Genomic DNA, 21,275 nt, shown 5'->3' on the forward strand with positions numbered 1-21,275 from the left:
GTGGTGGCTCATGCCTGTAATCCCAGCACTTTGGGAGGCCAAGGCAGGAGGATCACCTGAGGTCAGGAGTTCAAGACAAGCCTGGCCAACATGGCAAAACTCTGCCTCTACTAAAAAAATACAAAAATTAGCCAGGCGTGGTGGTTCATGCCTATAATCCCAGCACTTTAGGAGGCTGAGATGGGTGGATCACCTGATGTCAGCAGTTTGAGACCAGCCTGGCCAACGTGGTGAAACCTCATCTCTACTAAAAATACAAAAAATCAGCCAGGCGTGGTGGCGGGTGCCTGTAATCCCAGCTACTTGGGAGGCTGAGGCAGGAGAATTGCTTGAACTTGGGAAGCAGAGGTTGCAGTGAGCCGAGGTCGCGCCATTGCACTCCAGCCTGGGCAACAAGAGCAAGAATCCGTCTCAAAAAAAAAAATACAGAAATTAGTTGGGTGTCGTGGTGGGCGCCTGTAATCCCAGCTACTTGGGAGGCTGAGGTAGGGAGAACTGCTTGAACTAGGAGGCAGAGGTTGCAGTGAGCCAAGATCGCGCCAGTGCACTCCAGCCTGGGCGAAAGAGCAAGACTCCATCCCTCCCCACCGAAAAAAAAAAAAAATGGCCAGGAGTGGTGGCTCACACCTGTAATCCCAGCACTTTGGGAGGCCAAGGCAGGTGGATCACTTGAGTCCAGGAGTTCAAGACCAGCCTGGCCAACATCATGAAACTCTGTCTCTACTAAATATACAACTAATAATACTAATTCTTTTAAATCTGCCTGAAGCAGGAGAATCGCTTGAACCCGGGACGTGGAGGTTGCAGTGAGCCAAGATCGCACCACTGCACTCCAGCCTGGGCAACAAGAGCGAAACTCCGTCTCAAAAAAAAAAAAAAAAAAAAAAAAAATCCGCCTGAAGAGTTAAGCTATAGTAATTGCCTCCACCTGCTTTTAAATGCAAATAGCAATCAATCCTCCCATATGAGGAGATGTTGGCAGGGATCTGAGAATGCAAGTAATATAATTAGATAAAACAATTTCCCACAACCAAATCATAACTATGTTGTTCCTATAAATGATATGCCAAACCACATTAATAGAAAAAAAAGGCCCAGGACACAGCCAGAGAGCAGATTTCAGAATCCTTCTCTGGATAAACTAAATGGCCTCAAAGAAAAAAACTATAAGTAATAAAAATTGGGCAACCCTTAAACCTATTCTTAGCCTTACCACCCAATAAAGAAGTCTACTAACTGATAAGCTTTCTTATACTCAGTCAGGGTTTTAATGCCTCAATTTGAAATAGAAAATAATGCCTGGTCTAACCAAACATTTGAGGTAAGTGTCCAACATGAAAAAAATCAAAACAAATAAAAATAATACGAATGAAAAAAAAGGGCACAGGATAGAAGAAAACTTAAAAAAACAAACAGCCAACAACAATTTATTACTCTCTTCAGAGTTAAGACACTATAACATAAAACCTTAATAGCATGTCACAATAAAGGAAAATCTAGAGAAGAAAATAGCTCCAAAAAAACCCCAAAAAGACACCAAACATTAAAACTTCAATAGAAGGATCAGAAGATAAAGTCAAGGATATTCATACCCAGAAAAATAAAAAGACAGAGATAGACAATTTTAGAAAAAAAGAACATTAGAGGATCAACTCAGGAAGTTCTACATCCAACTAACAGTAGTTTCAGAAAGAACAGAGAGAACAATAAGGGAGAAATTAACAAAGAAAGAATACAAGACAGTTTCTCAGGGCTAAAAAGTGTATAACCAGACTGTCAAAAGAAGCTACTCAGTAAAATAAGTGAAAAAGGAGTTATAAACCCCAACGTGAAATTTCAAAATAGCAGGGATGAAGACCTTCAAAAACTTCTAACAGCTGGAGGGCTGGGGGTAATACATATAATGGCCTCTAGCTTTTTTAAGAGCAATGCTTGAAGCTAAAAGAAAGTGGATCAATTCTGAGGAAATGATTTATAACTAACAATGTACACAGTCAAACCATCAATCAAGTATATAAAATAAGAACATTTTCCAACATTCATTCCTCAAAAATTTTATTTTCCATGCACCCTTTCTCAGGAAGCTACTAGAGATGTCCTTCACCATACTAAGGAAATACACACAAAATATATATAAATGAAATACTACAGAGAAGTGAAGGGAAGGAAATCCTCAGGATGACAGCTGTGGAGTGGGCCTCGGACAGCAACCAGTCCGACATAAAATTGAACACCATTTCCCAGCTTTTATTTCATTATATTCTCTGTGTTTTACAGCTTTTTTCTAATCAATCCTTTCCCCCGATTAAAGTATTTTTTAAAATAACACCACAATTGTATTGTGTATCTATTTATGCATGGAGACCCTTTGGAGAGCCACAGACCACTGTAATAGCTAAGATTTTTTTGTCCCCCAAGGACCAATTTTTACCACATAGGAATATCATCCTTAATGAGAATATATGCAGTAACAATAGAGATTTCTTGAAGGAGCTATTGATAAATGGGTTATTTGACAAATTAATCTCTCGAGTAGAAAATACAGTTGAAGAAGTCTGAGAAACTAGCAATAGACACAAAGAACTGAGCAAGATGTTTTGTTTTGGTTTTTTTTTTTTGAGACAGAGTTTCGCTCTTGTTGTCCAAGCTGGAGTGCAATGGTGGGATCTCGGCTTACTGCAACCTCCGCCTCCCAGGTTCAAGCAGCTGGGATTACAGGAGTGTGCCACCACGCCCAGCTGATTTTCTGTATTTTTAGTAGAAACAGGGTTTCACCATTTTAGTCAGGCTGGTCTTGAACTCCTGACCTCAGGTGATTCAGCCTCCCAAAGTGCTGGGATTACAGGCGTGAGCCACCACAAGATGTTTTTAAAAAGACAATTACTAACTCCTGAAAACACAAAATACTGTATCAGAAAGCCCAATAATTGGCTAAGCAGTGAAGAAGTGAATGACATTTAGTCATATTATAAGCAGTGAATATTAACCAAAAACTATGAGATGGAGTGGAAAGGATGGAGAGTAATTAAGCCAAATCCTTATCAATGATAATGAGAAGTCAATAAATAAAATTTATTTAAATTTAAAACTTATTACGCCATAGACAGCCATATAAAAATATTACTTAGAAGCACATAATCAATACCCGAGGAAAAGACTACAGAAATTGGTGGGGCAAGGTACAGATCACTGTTGTTTTTTCCTTTAAGTCTTTTTATCATTTTGTCTATGTACACATATCATTTTGATAAATTTATTTTTCTTTTGAGGCAGGGTCTTGCTCTGTCACCTAGGTTGGAGTGCAGTTGCGCAATCACAGCTTTTTGCACCCTTGACGTCGCAGGCTCAAGCAGTCTTCTCACCTCAGCCTCCTGATTAGCTGGGACTACAGGTATACACCACCACACCCAACTAATTTTTTTTTTTTTGAGACTCACTCTGTTGCCCAGGCTGGAGTGCAGTGGCGTGATCTCGGCTGACTGCAACCTCTGCCTCCCAGGTTCAAGCGATTCTCCTGCCACAGCCTTCCAAGTAGCTGGGACTACAGGTGCCCGCTGCCGGCTAATTTTTGAATTTTTAGTAGAGACAGGGTTTCACTGTGTTGGCCAGGCTGGTCTGGAACTCCTGACCTCAAGTGATCCACCCGTCTCAGCCTCCCAAAGTGCTGGGATTACAGGCGTGAGCCACCATGCCCAGCCACCAGCTAATTTTTTTTTTTTAATTTTCTTCAGATGGGGTCTCAATATGTTACCCAGGCTGGTCTTGAACTCCTGGCCTCAAGTGATCCTCCCACCTTAGCTTCCCAAAGCGCTGGGATTAGAGGCCTGAGCGACTATGCCTGGCCTTAATAAATTAAAAGTAACAGGTATATGGGCTTTGGAGGTTAGCAAAATATTTGCAGTATGAAAAAGATACTTTTGGTCAGCATTTGAACTCATTCCTGTCATCTCAGCACTTTGAGAGGTGGCTGCTTGAGGCCGGGGGTTTGAGACCAGCCTAGGCAACACAGCAAATGAGTGGACCTGGTCACTCATGCTTGTAATCCCAGCACTCTGGGAGGCCAAAGCAGGCAGATCACTTGAGGTCAGGAGTTTTAGACAAACGTGGCCAACATGGTGAAACCCCGTCTCTTATTAAAAATACAAAAATTAGCCGGGTGTGGTGGTGCACACCTGCAGTCCCAGAAACTCAGGAGGCTGAGGCAGAAGAATCGTGTGAACCCAGGAGGAAGAGGTTGCAGTGAGCCAAGATCGTGCCACTACACTCCAGCCTGGGCAAAAGAGTGAGACTCTGACTCAAAAAAATAAAATTAAATTAAATTAAATTAAATTAAATTAAAACTAAATAAAATAAAAAATACATAGGCCAGGCACAGTGGCTCACAACTGTAATCCCAGCACTTTGGGAGGCCAAGGTAGGAGGATCGCTTGAGGCCAGAAGTTCAAGACCAGCCTGCTAATAAACACGCGAGACCTTATCTCTACACACACACACACACACACACAAATTTTAATTAACCAAGCATAGTACACACCTATAGTCCCACCTACTCAGGAGGCTGAGATGGGATGACCCCTTGAGCTCAAGAGTTCAAGGTTACAGTGGGCTATGATCATACCACTGCACACCAGCCTTAGATAGGGTGATAGAATAAGACCCTGTCTCTTAAAAATAAGAAAAAAAATAAAAGAAATAAATATAAGACAAAAAGATATTTTTGTTTTTTAAATATGATAGGTAATCCCTCTCTGTGCCCCTTTAGCACTTTTGGCATACCAGATATGCCACAGCTCTATTACAATGTATTGTGATATTAACATATTATAAATTAGACCTTACTATGATTACTGATTAACACGTTTGTCTCCCTACCAGATTATAAACTTTAAAGCATGTGTTGTTCATCTCTGTATCTCAATACAAAGCACACAGCAGAAATCAATAAATATTTGTTGCATGGCTAACAAACTTGTTAAGATCCTGCAAAACAGAATCACATATAAAGGTCTACGAGAGGCCTTAAGAAAGAATCCAGCCAGGCCAGGAGTGGTGGCTCACGCCTGTAATCCCAGCACTTTGGGAGGCTGAGGCAGGTGGATCAGTTGAGGTCAGGAGTTCGAAACCAGCCTGGCCAACATGATGAAACTCCATCACCTCTAAAAATACAAAAAATTAGCTGGGCGTGGTGGTGGGCACCTGTAATCCCAGATACTCGGGAGGCTGAGGCAGGAGAATCTCTCGAACCCGGGAGGTGGAGGTTTCAGTGAGCCGAGATCATGCCACCACACTCCAGCCTGGGTGACAAGAGTGAGACTCCGTCTCAAAAAAAGTGGAAAAAAAAAAAAAAGAAAAAAAAGAGAAGAATCCAGCCAAACTCCTGTTTTCAGAGGTGGAAACAGAGTCTCAGAAACACTAAGTGACTTGGCTGGGCATGGTGGCTCATGCCTGTAATCTCAACACTTTGAGAGGCCAGGGTGAGAGGATCACTTGAACATAGTGAGACCCTGTCTCTACAAAAAAATTTAAAAATTAGCCAAGCATGGTGGTGTGCAGCTATAGTCCTAATTACTTGGGAGGCTGAGGTGAGAAGATCGCATAAGTCCAGGAGTTCAAGGCTGCAATGAGCAATGATTACACCACTACACTCCAGCCTGTGTGACAGAGAGAGACCTTGTCTCTTTTAAAAAAACATATTAGCCTGGCATAGTTGGTAGGCTGAGGTGAGAGGATCACCTGAGCCCAGGGAGGTTGAGGCTACAGTGAACTGTGATAGCACCACTGCACTCCAGCCTGGTTGACAGAGTGAGACCCTGTCACAAAAAATACTATAAATAAAAATAAAAAGAAACACTAAGTGACTTATTCAGGTTATCTAATTAACTAATGACTATGGTAGTATAAAAACTTGGACACTCTGGCATTTGATTCATTGCCCTTCACACTACAACACTGATGAGAGAAAAATAACAGTTCAAATTCTATTCCTTTCTCCAAGAAATACCCAAATTTTTGCTTCACATTGAAAAGATGCTAGGAACTGTTAAGAAATTCAGATTTTTTTGACTGGTAAAGATAACCATAATATTCTCAACTTAAAATTATCAAGTTGACTCATCTTGCTGGAATTAAAACTAAAGGCAAAGAAAAAAGAAAAAAATACAGAACACTTAAACGAAATAATTCTACAAATATTTTTAACTATACAAGAGCAAACAACTAACTTGGTGACCTAACATATGCCTGTTTCAAATTCTCTGCATATGTTAAGGAAAAACTTTTTTTTTTTTTTTTTAAACAGAGTCTCGCTCTGTTGCTCAGGCTGGAGTGCCATGGTGCCATCTTGGCTCACTGCAACCTCTGCCTCCCGGGTTCAAGCGATTCTTCTGCCTTGGCCTCCCAAGTAGCTGGGATTACAGGCACCTGCCACCACACCCAGCTAATTTTTGTATTTTTAGTAGAGACGGGGTTTCACTATGTTGGTCAGGCTGGTCTCGAACTCCTGACCTCAAGTGATCCGCCTGCCTCGGCCTCCCAAAGTGCTGGGATTACAGGGGTAAGCCACCACGCCTGGCTGCTTAGGAAAATCTTTAAATATGAAATTAGGAAGTATTAAAGTATTAGATTATAAACTATCCTGGCCTAAAAAGATTACTTTATTAGACTGCTGAAATATGTTAATGTGATGATGTACTTTGAATATTTTCCCTCTAAAATATCTACCCCATGTCAATTAAGACTTTTTAATATTGGAAAACAGTTAGACCAAATACTTCTAATTCACTTTACATATTAATATATAATTTCAGGCTGGGAACACTGGCTCACACCTGTAATCCCAGCACTTGGGAAGCTAAGCAGGAGGATCACTTGAGGTCAGGAGTTTAACACTAGCCTGGGGAACATAATGAGACTCCCTATCTCTATAAAAATTTAATTTAAAAAATAAAACACAGGAGGATCACTTGAGGTCAGGAGTTTAAGACCAGCCTGGGGAACATAATGAGACCCCCTATCTCTATAAAAATTTAATTTAAAAAATAAAATACATATGTACATATATGATTTTACCTACCAATCTTGTTATGAAAACATTTACCATTCAAGTTAAAGACGTACTCACAACAGATTACATATTTACGCATTTTATAAACATTTCCTCCACTTAACACCAAGCAAGATAAAAATACAATAAACTTAATGCTTATTTAATTATAATATTACTTATGTCACAAAAGAATTTTTTTAATTTACTGTTAGTTCTTTCATTCAACAAATATTTATTATGCATATGTTCTAGATACTACTTTAGGTCCTAAAATAATAAATAGGCAAAGTTCCTAGGACTGTTTTCAACATTGTATTCTCAGGCCCTAGCACTTAGTAAGCTCTTAAATACATGTTGATCATCTCCCAAGTCATAGAATCGCTTTTTCTAACAAAACGAAATTTCACTCAAAAAATAACAATAAACCTTGTTACATACCACTGATGTTAAGGTCATAATCTCCTGCTGTAATCACATTAGCTACTAATCCTTCTGCAGGCTGACTGCCAGAAACAACATCATTCAAAAGCTTCCGGATGGCTCCAGGCTGAGGTGGCTGGGTGACAATGTTGCTTACTGCTATCTTCAAATTTTTAATTACGTGAAGTTGATTATTAGGATCTCTCATGTGAACTTTAAAGAAAAAAAGAAAAAAACTTGAAATTAATTCTATACAATGCATAATAACCCAAAATTGGGCTGATGGTTTACAAACAAAAAGGATGTACAAAGCAGAAGCCAGCAATTCCAAGTGGAACGTTCTTCCAGAAATATAAATGGTTGACAACATTCCCTCATATACCAAAAGGGCTAGACAGTTTATTAACCGCAGGATTCCTTCCCCTCTCACTACTGCTCAGCTTACTGTAGGTCCTCTCCTTTCCTATGTTTGAAGTTGCCAGAAACCAACTACTATCCATACCACTTCCCTAATTCTCACCTCACACTAAAGCTGGTCCAAGGCAGCGTAAGGTCTGTGGTATTAACACTAGAAACAGTAAAAGGAAAAAGAAAGGGGAGTTAAAATGTTGCACTTGAGCTTCCCTCTTCTTTCCCTAGTCGGCCTGCATTCTTAGCCTCTTTTTCACTCTCATAAAAATCAATGCCCACACCAGTGCACGATGCTGTGGTGGAGGCTGTGCATGTGCAGGGCCAAGAGGTATGTAGAAACTCTCTGTACTTTCTGCTCAAATTTGCCATTAATCTAAAACTGGTCTTAAAAATAGAGTCTACTTAAAAAAAAAACTCTGGCCAGGTGCGGTGGCTCACGCCTATAATCACAGCACTTTGGGAGGCCGAGACAGACAGCTTGAAGTCAAGAGTTGGAGACAAGCCTGGCCAACATGGCAAAACCTTGTCTCTAGTAAAAATACAAAAAATTAGCTGGGTATGGTGGCGGGCGCCTGTAATCCCAGCTACTCAGGAGGCTGAGGCAGGAGAATTGCTTGAATCCGGGAGGCGGAGGTTGCAGTGAGCCGAGATTGCACTGCTGCACTCTAGCTTGGGTGACAGAGTGAGACTTGGTCTCAAAAAAAAAAACAACAACAACAACAACAAAAAAACAATGTCCAGATCCCTTTTACCACCCTAATACTTCCTGCCTCCACCGTCCTATAGTCCTTGTTTCAGCCTATACAATTGATAACCAGTAAGTAGTTCAGAGCTTCAGGACAGGGAATAGGTTCTGAGGCAATTATAGCAAGAAGACAGTGTCCACAGTCCACAGAACAAAATGTGAGCATATTTTTTCACATAATCAGACAAAATGTTCCACAGTAGCATTAAAAGCAGTCCATTACAGGGCTGGGCACAGTGGCTCACGCCTGTAATCCCAGCACTTTGGTAGGTCGAGGTGGGTGGATCACCTGAGGTCAGGAGTTCGAGACCAGCCTGGCCAACATAGTGAAACCTCGTCTCTACTAAAAATACAAAAAGTAGCCAGGCATGGTGGCGGGCGCCTGTAATCCCAGCTACTGGGGACGCTGAGGCAGGAGAATCACTTGAATGCGGAGGCTGCAGTGAGCCAAGGCAGAGGGTTGCAGTGAGCCAAGATTGCGCCACTGCATTCCAGCCTGGGCGACAGAGTGAGACTCCGTCTCAAAAAAAAAAAAAAAAAAAAAAACGCCGGGCGCAGTGGCTCACACCTGTAATCCCAGCACTTTGGGAGGCCAAGGCGGGCAGATCACGAGGTCAGGAGACCGAGACCATCCTGGCTAACACGGTGAAACCCTGTCTCTACTAAAAACATAATAAATTAGCCGGGCGTGGTGGTGAGCACCTATAGTCCCAGCTACTTGGGAGGCTGAAGCAGGAGAATGGTGTGAACCCGGCAGGCGGAGCTTACAGTGAGCTGAGATCGCGCCACTGCACTCCAGCCTGGGCAACAGAGCGAGACTCCGTCTCAAAAAAAAAAAAAAAAAAAGGAGTCCATTATAATGATTGAGGACCCAGCTTTTGGAGTTGGACCTTAATTTAAATCCCAACCCATTACTTATCAACTGGGTTACCCTGAACAACTTAACCCTTCTGTGCTTCAAATTCTTCATCTGCACATGTGATTACTATCTATTTCACGGGATCATTTTAGGGATTTAGGTGAACTATTGTTAGACAGTAATTGCAAAGCACTGAGCACCATGCTCAACAATACATAATGAAGGCGGTATAGCAGCAGCAGCAGATACAACATCACCTACTTCAACCGCACCATGGGTTATTATCACATACAAATAAGAGGCAACTTTGGGAAAGTGGTCTGGGTACCTACAAATAAAGAATGACACATTCTTCTCAATGGAAAATGCCTTATACCAAAATCAAGGCCTGCCTATATTTTAAATAAAGTTATATGCATACAAACTTTTCTACATTTCCTATGTGTTCTATTGATTTCTAATATTTTTTACTAAAAAAAAAGACTCAAAAACATTTTTAAAATACTGTATGTGGTACAAATGTGTATTTATATTGTAAATATAAATATAGATACACAAAAAGTATACATGCAGCCGGGCATGGTGTCTCACTTTTGTAATCCCAGCACTTTTGGGAGGCTGAAGCGGGCGAACACTTGAGGTCAGGAGTTCGAGACCAGCCTGGCCAACAAGGTGAAACCCCCATCTCTACTAAAATACAAAAATTAGCCAGACGTGGTGGCAAGCGCCTGTATTCCCAGCTATTTGGAAGGCTGAGGCTAGAGAATCACTTGAAACCAGGAGGCAGAAGTTGCAGTGAGCCAAGATTGCGCCACTGCACTCCAGCCTGGGCGACAGAGACTCCCTTTCAAAAAAAAAAAAAAAAAAGGGTACATGCAAATTCTATGATAGTGGTTGCCTATAAAAGGAAGGAAAGAAAAGAGACTAAGATAAGGTAGAAAGAAAACTTCAACCTGGGAAGTCTGTCCTATAATGTTTGATTTTTTTTTTTTTAAAGAAAAGATAAAAAGCAAATATGATGGAGGGTTAATATTTGTTAGTTCTGGGTAGTGGGGAGGTGGATGTTTCTTGTATTATCTGCATTCTTCTATAACTGTTATGTTTTCTAACTTAAATAAACATACCAGCCTCTCTCCCTAAACTTTCCAGTCAGTCTAATTATGCAGCAGAGAAACCAAAAAAAAAACAAACAAACAAACAAAAAAACTATGGTGCATTTCTGATATCCTTAGGAACATATTGGACAAGTATTTTCCTTAAAGTTGCTTCATAGCTGGGCGCAGTGGCTCACACCTGTAACCCCAGCACTTTGGTAGGTCGAGGCGGGCGGATCACCAGAGGTCAGGAGTTCAAGACCAGCCTGGCCAACGTGGTGAAACCCCGTCTCTACTAAAAATACAAAATTAGCCGGGCATGGTGGCGCGTGCCTGTAATCTCAGCTACTCTGGAGGCTGAGGCAGGAGAATCGCTTGAACCCGGGAGGCAGAGATTGCACTGAGCCGAGACCACACCATTGTACTCCAGCCTGGGCAACGAGAGCTGAGATCACACTACTGCACTCCAGCCTGCTGGGCAACAGAGAGAGGCTCCGTCTCATAAATAAATAAATAAATAAATAAATAAAATGTATTTTGAAAATGACATCTTTTATGCTTTTACCCAGCATATAAAACTGTACAAAGAAAACAGGCTAGGCCAGGCGCGATGGCTCATGCCTGTAATCCCAACACTTTGAGAGGCCTTGGCGGGCGGATCACCTGAGGTTGGGAGTTCAAAACCAGCCTGACCAACATAGAGAAACCCCGTCTCTACTAAAAATACAAAATTAGCCAGGCGTGGTGGCGCATGCCTGTAATCCCAGCTACCAGGGAGGCTGAGGCAGAATTGCTTGAACCTTGGAAGCGGAGGTTGCAGTGAGCCGAGATTGCGCCACTGCACTCCAGTCTGGGCAACAAGAGCGAAACTCCATCTCAAAATAAATAAATAAATAAAAAACAAAAAAATAAAAAACGTAGGGCATTTTGTTGCTCTTAAGTCCAACACTGAAGGAACTGAGACTGATGGCTACGATACAGGCTAAAGAAAATCCAAAAGTTTCCAAACTTTGTTTTTTTGGACAGCTCCCTCTCTCCGCTAAAAACAAAAGCTAATTTATAATGGAACTATTCTCCCAAAAAACATGGTAGCGCAAAAATGGTACAGCACTGATTTTTTTTGTGGATAAGTCATATTAAGCTAACAAACATCACAGTCGTTTGCCTGACACAGGTTTATTATGAAACCCTTCAGTTCTTACCGACCTTAACAAAAAAAACTTTATTTGGACTTCGTTGTTTGCAAGATATTGGCTAAAACATGCTTGAAGCTTTACCACATTATTTTCTCCTAATAAAAAAATCCAAAACTGGAGAAAACGGGTAGCTTCTTAACAAGACATTCATTAACAACAGAAGACATTTCCATCCCTATAACTATAGATAACTCCAAATATCCAGGTTAAATTAACCACAACTTGGGCTTGCTTCCTCTTCCTTAGGGCAAAAAGCTGCTTCAAGTTTTATTCTTCTTATAATACTTTTAATTTTCTTGAGAGGTTAAGCAAAATACCGTATAGCTAAGAATATATTAGTAAAACAGCTACACGGTAGTTCAGACAGAGATGACCCTCAACGCTACAAGAATGTAATAACATCCACAACTACTTTGAAAGTCCAGTTTAACATCCAAGGGAGGATGACAGGTCTTCCTTACTCAGACCCTGTCGGTCTAAGAGGCAGCATTTTCCTACCTTAGCTGCTTTGCGAGTGCCTAATTCCTTCGCTATGGCCGTGGAGAACAGTCTCAATGCCGTTCTCGAAGACTCACGTTTATCTTTGCACCAATTACTTAACGACCTAGGTTGTCCGAGGAAGAAAGGAAGTGCCCAGAGAAACTGGAGCTTAGGACTGCGCTGTCTTGACAACCTCACGGTCCCTCCTCCAGCCGCCCCCGGAGCACCGCGGGGCCACAGCCCCAGACGCCACGGTACCGGCTCCAGGACGTAAACACTGCCCTTCTCTTCCCTGCCCGCCCGCAACTTCCTTCTCCCGACCACGGCTTTGCGGGAGCCCACTGGAAAAGGGAGGATACCACATACCCTCGGAAGTGAGGCGGGAGAAGGGCTTAAGCAGCTCCGCGAAGCTGAGGTGATTGAGACGAGTGAGCCGCTCGGCTTCGTCGCTGCACAGCGCAGCGACACAGGGGACGAAGGAGTCCGGGATTAGCTCCTGCACTGATTGTACACACTGGGCCATCGCCGCGGCACAGGCGGCGGCGGCGCCCGCCCTCCGGCCCACCCTGCGAGGTTATCCTGCGGCTGCAGCAACTACCGCCGCCGCCCGCCGGCCTGGCCCGGCCGGGCGGGGCCCCGAACGCACTGGAGCCTAGAAACAAGTAGAAGGAACAGACGCCGCCGCTTCGGTTTCTGGGGCACAATCCACTGACCCCCCCTTCCCGTCACCGCCGCTTCTCAGCGCTCGTCCCCGCGTGCTCGCATTCCACCCCGATAGGTGGAGACGCCGACAGTCACCACTTAGTCCTTCGGACGGCAAAACCTTGGTCACTGCCCGGCCGGAACCGCCATGTTGAGGCCGAACCCTGACCAACCGGCAGTACTACTCCCAGCTGCCCCCGCGCGCGTCCCTCACGTGACTGTGTTAAAGGAGACGGTAGGGGCAAGGGAAGAGGGCTGAGGAGAGGGAAGTGAAAAGCGACGGAGGCCGGTTGGGAGGCTGGAGCCGGAAGTGTTGTGACGGAAGCTCCCTGGGCGGGGCGGGGCGGGGCTACAAGTGCGGTGGGCGGGGGCGGGGGCGGGGGCGGGGGCAGGTGCGCAACTGTAGGCCAGGTTCTCAAGCTCGCCCTTAGCAGAGCAGAGCTGAGAGCGACCTACTAGCGGCAGGTGGATCCTCGAGACGAGTGCTGTCGTGGTGATGGAGGCGCACGCTCGCTTCCCACGCAGTTTGGCCTTTTTGACGTCCCTAAGGCTCTCTCCCTGGCTGTTGTGGGCAACCGATTTGGTTGGTCGCGCTGCTTCCTACGCTCGCCGGCGGAGCAGCTAGTGGCACCTGCTCGGGGAGAGGGAGTGGATCTCTCGGAAGTGCTTGGGGTTTCGCTGAAGCGGACCTGAACAGACCATGTGTCCTTTAAATACAGCCATGCTTTTAGAAACGGACTGTCACTTTATGTGGACTCAACCATTGAACAGAATGTGTGCTGTTGTGAGTGCTGCAATTCCCTCGAGTGTAATTGCGCTACTGCAGTTGTTGGTCGCAGGGAAAGGGTGTGCCTGCAAATGTCCGCGTGGTTCGTCCTCAGCCTCTTCCTTTTTACACTGTGCTAGGATGTTTACTTGCTGGTGGTGGAGGTAGGGGAAGCCAGTGTTTGTGTACTGTGTACTGTCCTGAACCGGCTTTCATTCCTAACTTTTCAAAGATTGCTTTAAAGGGCGGGGGGGGGGGCGCGGGTCAAAGATTGTTTTAAAGGGGGGTGACGGGGTGAGGTCAATGGTGTGTGCCTTGTAAGTAGAAATGAATGAAAAGAATTTTACTAATGTGTCACTCAATTGTTGGAGCTCCTTCTGTTTTGCATGCCAAAAATATAAGGCAAGGAAAAATGTATCATTCTATCATGATTTTATGGTGCTTTAATTAAAGGAGTCTTCCCCAACGTCAATGTCTCAAATTTTTCGACTTCTTGACACCCTCAGGTTTTCACTATGGTAATAATTTATGACAAGTAAGATGTGTGCTTCTCATGTAAGTTGATAAATGGGAGGTAGGAAGGCACAGTAGGACATATTGATGACATGCCTTGGCTACAGATTAATTTATAAGAGAGTCCATCACTTTAGGAGATTTATTTGCCAAAGTTAAGGACGAGCCCAGGAAACAGGTCTATGTCGAAGATGATTTTGAGTGCTCCAAATTTAAAGGGGAAAGGGCGGGATATTGAGAAGCACACTGTTTTCATGTAAGGGGGCGGTAGGAGAAAATAGTAATTCTTGCCTTTGTCTGGCTCAGTGAATCTGCATTTTTTACATAAGATGACATAAAATGGGCAGAGGAAGAATGTGGGTGTCTGCATTTTTCATAAGATAACAGACAAAATGGGGTAGGGGAACAATCAGATAGGCATTTGTGTCTGGCGGGCTGGGGTGGCCACCCGTAAAGATAAGCTATCAATTTGCATTGCCATGAAGTTTTAACAGCACACTAAGAATTTCCTTGTGGGCAAAATATGGGGGAGAGATGTAGCTTTTCATCTTGCAGCAATCTTATTTAGGAACCAAAAGGGGGAGGCAGATTTGCGTGACCAGGCTAAATCAGTTTGGGGTCTCAAAATTTAATTTCCTTTTGCAAGAGATAACATGTGCAAGTTAAGGGTCTGGAAATTCATTTCCTTAAAACTATGTCTGGAAATTATTATTAAATCCCTAGGGATACACACAATCCCTTTTCAATGCTTCTGATTCACTTCCTTACCCTTTATAATGTGAGAATCTCACATAATTTAGTGTGACTCAAGTTATAAGATACATTTTTTATAACAAGACTCCTAAATGCAAACATACTATTTATCTAGTACTCTAAAAAGTTTCAAAGGCCATTTATTTTTATGCTGAAAGTAAAAACAGCTGAATTAGACTCTTTGAAAAGGACTTTCAATGGTAATTTAGCCAAAATAGATTTTTCTGAGATATAATTCACATGCCATAATATTTACCACTTCAAATAAGTGTCCAATTCAGTGGTTTTCAGTTTATTCCAAAAGTTGTGCAACCATTACTACTATCTAATTCCAGAACATGTTCATCCCAAAAAGAAGCCTTGTACAGGCTTTTATCATTCTGCACCCTGCCACGCCCTCCAACTCCTGGCAATCACTAATCTACTTTCTGTCTGTGTAGATTTACCTATTCTGGACATTTCATATAAGTGAAATTATACAATATGTGGCCTTTGTACACATATTACTTCACTCATCAATATATTTTAAAGGTTCATCCATGTTGTAACATGAATCATTACTTCATTCCTTTTTATGGCTGAGCCTAAATGGATTTTTGTCTTATGCATTGACTTTACAGTTGGTTTTTTTTTTTTTTAATATATAGAGATGAGGGCTCACTGTATTGCCCAGGCTGGCCTCAAACTCTGGGCTCTGGTGATCCTTCTGCCTCAGCCTCCCAAAATGCTGGGATTGCAGGTGTGAGCCACCACACCCAGCCTGACTTCACAATCTAATACCACACCCATACACAGTGTTTCCAGTGAGTAACTTCACTGTGTAAATCTACTTCTTTCATAGTCTATCCTGGTCTCTTCTTTCTTTTGACAAGGTACTGTTTGAACTGTGGAAACACCTTAAAGGAGATGATACTGAGGACTTAACTCTGACGTTTTTCCCCTCTTCCCCGAATTCCTATCTAAGGGGCCTGTGGAGTCACACCCTACAAAACATAAAATGTTATCAAATGGGCCAGGCGCGGTGGCTCACGCCTGTAATCCCAGCACTTCGGGAGGCTGAGGTGGGTGGATCACGAGGTCAGGAGTTCAAGACCAGTCTGGCCAACATAGTGAAACCCCGTCTACCAAAAATACACAAAAAATCAGCTGGGCGTGGTGGTGTGTGCCTGTAATCCCAGCTCCTCAGGAGGCTGAGGCAGGAGAATCACAAGAACCCAGGAGGTGGAGGTTGCAGTGAGCCAATATCATGCCACTGCACTCCAGCCTGGGCAACAGAACGAGACTCCGTCTCAAAAAAAAAAAAAAGTTATCAGATGGGTTTTATGTAAACTTATATAATATGGCTTACTTTCCAACTTGACTCTGGCATAACATCACATGACAGATAAAGGAAATCAAAGTATTTTACCTCAAAATATATTTCTTTGCCGTATTTTGAAATGTCCCTGCAAAGCTATTTTGTGGGGAGAGAGGTAATTGCATCTGTTAAGAATCTCTATTGGCTGGGAGCAGTGGCTCACACCTGCAATCCCAGCACTTTGGGAGGCCGAGGCATGTGGATCACCTGAGGTCAGCCCGGCCAACATGGCGAAGCCCCGTCTCTACTAAAAATTTAGCGGGCCGTAGTGGTGGGCTCCTGTAATCCCAGCTACTCTGGAGAGTGAGGCGGGAGAATCGCCTGAACCCAGGAGGCAGAGATTGCAGTGAGCCAAGATTGCGCCATTGCACTCCAGCCTGGGCAAGAAGAGCAAAAAACTCCATCTCAAAAAAAAAAAAAAAAAAAAAAGAATCTCTATCAACATAATTAGATGTTTCCCCCTTCCAGGCCCTCCCAATTCTGAAGAGATTAGCTGAGAGTCTAGCCCCTTTTACAGGTCAGAATAGGAAACATTTGCCATCTATTGTCTCTAAGGATGGCCACCTAGGAGACTTCATCTACATAATAAGAACCTTAGTGTCCACCACCCCTTATCTTAATCCAGGCATTCCTTTCTGTTTATTCCAGGTCTTTAAATAGTAACTTCACTCTTTCAACCAATTGCCAATCAGGAAATCTTTTAATCCACCTATGACCTATAAGCCCTCCCCCAAACCCTCTTCAAGTTGTCCTACCTTCCCCGAACAAACCAATGTATACCCCAAATGTATTGATTGGTGTGTTATGTCTCCCTAAGTTGTATTAAAACCAAGCTGTAACCCAACAGTCTTGGAAACATATTCTCAGTACCTCTTGGGACTATGCCTCAGGCCTTGGTCACTCGTATTTTGTTTAGAATAAACCTCTTCAGGGCCGGACACGGTGGCTCACACCTGTAATCCCAGCCCTTTGGGAGGCCAAGGTGGGCGGATCACAAGGTCAGGAGTTCAAGACCAGCCTAGCCAACATAGTGAAACCCAGTCTGTACTAAAAATACCAAAATTTTAGCCAGGCATGGTGGCGCGTGCCTGTAGTCCCCTACTCAGGAGGCTGAGGTGGGAGAATCACTTGAACCCGGAAGGTGGGGGTTGCAGTGAGCCAAGATCACGCCATTGCACTCCAGTTTGGGCAACAGAGTGAGAGTTTGTCTCAAAAAAAAAAAAAAAAAAAAAAAGAATAAACCTCTTTAAATGTTTTAAAGAGTTTGATACTTTTTGTTGACAATATTTACTGTGACCATAGTAGCAGACCTTTTAGTCAGGATTCTTTCAATGTCAAAACAAAGCAAATTAGGCCAGGCACACGGTGGCTCATGCCTGTAATCCCAGCACTTTTGGAGGCCGAGGCAGGCAAATCATCTGAGGTCAGGAGTTCGAGACCAGCCTGGCCAACATGGTGAAACCCGTCCCTACCAAAAATACAAAAATTGGCCAGGCATAGTGGCATGTACCTGTAGTCTAAGCTACTTGGGAGGCTGAGAATCGCTTGAACCTGGGAGGTGGAGGTTGCAGTGAGCCAAGATCACTCCAGCCTGGGCAATACAGCAAGACTCCATCTCAAAAACAAAAAAGGCAAATTAAATTTATACTAACTTCAGCAAACTAGAGAATTTAATGGCTCATGTAACTACAGGTAGAGGTGGGATAAAGGTCACAGGAAAGAAGGAAGAGCTGCAAAAATAATGGCTTCAAGGACCGAAGGCCAGGATTTGTTACCAGCAAGTTCCTCTATCTCTAATTTCTAATTCTGTTAGGCTTCGTTTTTCAGGAAGCCTCTGTCTACATGATAGGGTTTGCCCACATCCCCAGATCATATTGTTGAGGCTCAGAATGTCGACAAAAAGAGTCGAATTCTGTAAAATATTTGAAGATATTTATTCTGAGCCAAATATGAGTGACAATGAGGTCCTGAGAACATGTGCCCAAGGTGGTCAGGCACAGCTTGGTTTTATACATTTTAAGGAGGCTTGAGACATTAATCAAATACATTTAAGAAATACACTGGTTTTAAGGGAGGAGACCACCCCTCATATTGTCTTATGCCCAATTTCTGCCTCCAAAGAAAGAAGAAGTAAAAACTAAAAGGCAGAAATGAAATCCACCGGCACACAGCCTGGTGCCGGACCTGGTTAAAGATCGACCCCGACCTAACTGGTTATGTTATCTATAGATTCCAGACATTGTATGGAAAAGCATTTTGAAAATCCCTGTCCTGTTCTGTTCCGTTCTGATTACCAGTGCATTCAGCCCCCAATCAGGTACCCCTTGCTTGCTCAGTTGATCACAACCCTCTCACGCGGACCCCCTTAGAGTTGTAAACCCCTAAAAGGGGCAGGAATTGCTCACTCTGGGAGCTCAGTTTTTGGCGATGTGAGTCTTGCTGAAGCTCCAGGCCGAAAAAAGCCCTTCCTTCTTTAACTAGGTGTCTGAGGGGTTTTGTCCGCGGCTTGTCCTGCTACAGTTTGATCTGGAAAGATGGGACAACTCAAAGTGGGGCAGGGGGTTGGGTTACCAAACACCTTCTGGTTGATAATTGGTTGAGTTTGTCTAACTGGGATTCATCCGCTTAGATCGCACCACTGCACTCCACCCTGGGCGACAAAGCAAGACTCCATCTCAAAACACAAAAAACAGAAAGGGAATGTTCAGTTTAAGATAAAAATTGTGGCTGGACGCAGTGGCGCACGCCTGTAATCCCAGCACTTTGGGAGGCTGAGGTGGGCGGATCACCAGGTCAGGAGTTCGAGACCAGCCTGGCCAGCATGTTGAAACCCCATCTCTACTAAAAATACAAAAATCAGCCAGCCGGGCATGGTGGTGTATGCCTGTAATCCCAGCTACTCAGGAAGCTGAAGCAGGATATTCGCTTGAACCCAGGAGGCGGAGGTTGCAGTGAGCCGAGATCGTGCCACTGCATTCCAGCCTGGGCGACAGAGCAAGACCCCGTCTCAAAAGAAAAAGAAAAAGAAAAAAAAGATAAAGATTGTGGAGGTCAAAGTTCTTTTTAAGTCTTATAGTGGCTGCCCTTAGAGGCAGTAAACAACAAATATTTCCTATTCAGATCTTAATTAATCTCTCTAGGATTGGGACAGTCTGGAAGAGAAAGAACTAGCTATGTTAATAGAGATTTTTTTTTTTTTTTTTGGACAGAATCTCACTCTGTCACCCAGGCTGGAGTGCAGTGGTGCGATCTTGATTCACTGCAACCTCTGCCTCCTGGGTTCAAGTGATTCTCCTGCCTTAGCCTTCCAAGTAGCTGGGACTACGGGCATGTGCCACCATGCCCGGCTAATTTTATTTATTTTTATTTATTTTTTTTTGAGATGGAGTTTCACTCTGTCGCCCAGGCTGGAGTGCAGTGGCGAAATCGTGGCTCATTGCAACCTCCGCCTCCCAGGTTCAAGCAATTCTCCTACCTCAGCCTCCCGAGTAGCTGGGACTACAGGCGCATGCCACAATGCCCGGTTAATTTCTTTTGTATTTTAGTAGAGACAGGGTTTCACCGTGTTGCCCAGGCTGGTCTCGAACTCCTGAGCTCGGGCAATCTGCCTGCCTCGGCCTCCCAAAGTGCTAGGATTACAGGCGTGAGCCACCACACTCAGCCATTTTTTTAATTTTTAGTAGAGACGAGGTTTCACCATGTTGGCCAGGATGGTCTCGATTTCCTGACCTTGTGATCAGCCCTCCTCGGCCTCCCAAAGTGCTGGGATTACAGGCATTAGCCACCGGGCCAGGCCAGAGATTCTTTATAGATGCAAATTTTCCCCCACAACTAACAGCTTTGCAGGGCCATTTCAAAGTATGGCAAAGAAACATGTTTTGGGGTAAAACATTTTGATTTTCTTCTTTGTCTTGTAATGTTATGCCAGAGTAAAGCTGGAAAGTAAGTTGCAATATATAAGGTTAAATAAAACCCATCTGTTGAGAATTTATGATTTGTAGAGCATGACTCCCCAGACCCCTATGATAGGAATTTGGGCAAAATAAAAAAAATCTGAGTTTAGTCCTTAGAAACCAGTATCTCAAAATAAGGTGTTTTGACCTGCTGAACTGAAGAAGCTGCAAGATCTGTTTGACCCACCCTCCTCCATTGAAGTTGAAGTTCTTTATTTACCTAAGATCCAGACCTACCAAGGAAAACTATTATTTTTTTCTCCCCCTCCCTGTAATCTCATCTATTGCAGAAAATAAGACCAAGATGTACCCACAGCTGAACAGACTCTTTCACAAGTATAATGACTGTCTCCAAGGATCATTTGCATTTCAAAAAGAACTCTTTACACATTAATTTCTGTTTCCTGATCCAGTCCTTCTCCCCAGTAATCATTTATTGCCCCTCAACAGAATTCTTGTCCTCACTCCCATAACCTGTTTTGCAAGGATCTAATGCTCCCATTCTTTCTGTAGCCTCAAGATGGTATATAATTAGCCGGTGTGGTGATTCTTGCCTGTTGTCCTAGCTACTCAGGAGGCTTGGGCAAGAGAAACACTTGAGCTCAGGAGTTCAAGGCTACAGTGAGGTGTGAGCCTGCTACTGTACTCCAGCCTGAGCAACAGAGCCAGACCCCATCTCTATTAAAAAAAAAAAAAAAAAGAGATGGTATATAAGTTTCTGTAACTGAGGGGTTGAGTGGTCATTCTGAAGGCTCCCACGTATGCATGTTAAATACATTTGTATGTTGGCCAGGCAGTGACTCATGGCTGTAGTCCCAGCGTTTTGGGAGGCTGAGGCAAGGGCTTCACATGAGCCCAAGAGTTCAAGACCAGCCTGGACAACATAGCGAGATGCTGTCTCTACCAAAAAAAAAAAAAAATTACCTGGGTGTGGTTGTGCACACCTATAGTCCCAGCAACTTGGGAGGCTGAGGTGGGAGA

The 21,275-nt window shown here is 43.5% G+C and overlaps 1 protein-coding gene across 5 annotated transcripts in view; it reads right to left on the reverse strand.

Moving 5' to 3' along the window:
* The window catches only part of TRAPPC8 (trafficking protein particle complex subunit 8), a 107,127-nt gene extending 93,847 nt beyond the window's left edge, over positions 1–13,280 (reverse strand). For 2 of the 5 annotated variants that reach the window (XM_054672014.2, XM_009433838.5), the window contains exons 1-2: positions 12,617–13,177; positions 7,484–7,678 (exon numbers count right to left, since the gene is read on the reverse strand). In XM_054672014.2, coding sequence (XP_054527989.1) covers positions 7,484–7,678; positions 12,617–12,773 — 352 coding nt within the window. In that variant the 5' untranslated portion in view covers positions 12,774–13,177. Of the gene's footprint in view, positions 1–7,483; positions 7,679–12,616 lie in introns of those variants that run through there. The other 3 variants (XM_001159900.7, XM_063795571.1, XM_016933492.4) reach the window with 3 other exon arrangements.
* Between the last annotated feature and the right edge of the window lie 7,995 nt (positions 13,281–21,275).

This window comes from Pan troglodytes, chromosome 17, assembly GCF_028858775.2.
Source record: "Pan troglodytes isolate AG18354 chromosome 17, NHGRI_mPanTro3-v2.0_pri, whole genome shotgun sequence".
In the NCBI taxonomy this organism is placed as follows: domain Eukaryota; kingdom Metazoa; phylum Chordata; class Mammalia; order Primates; family Hominidae; genus Pan; species Pan troglodytes.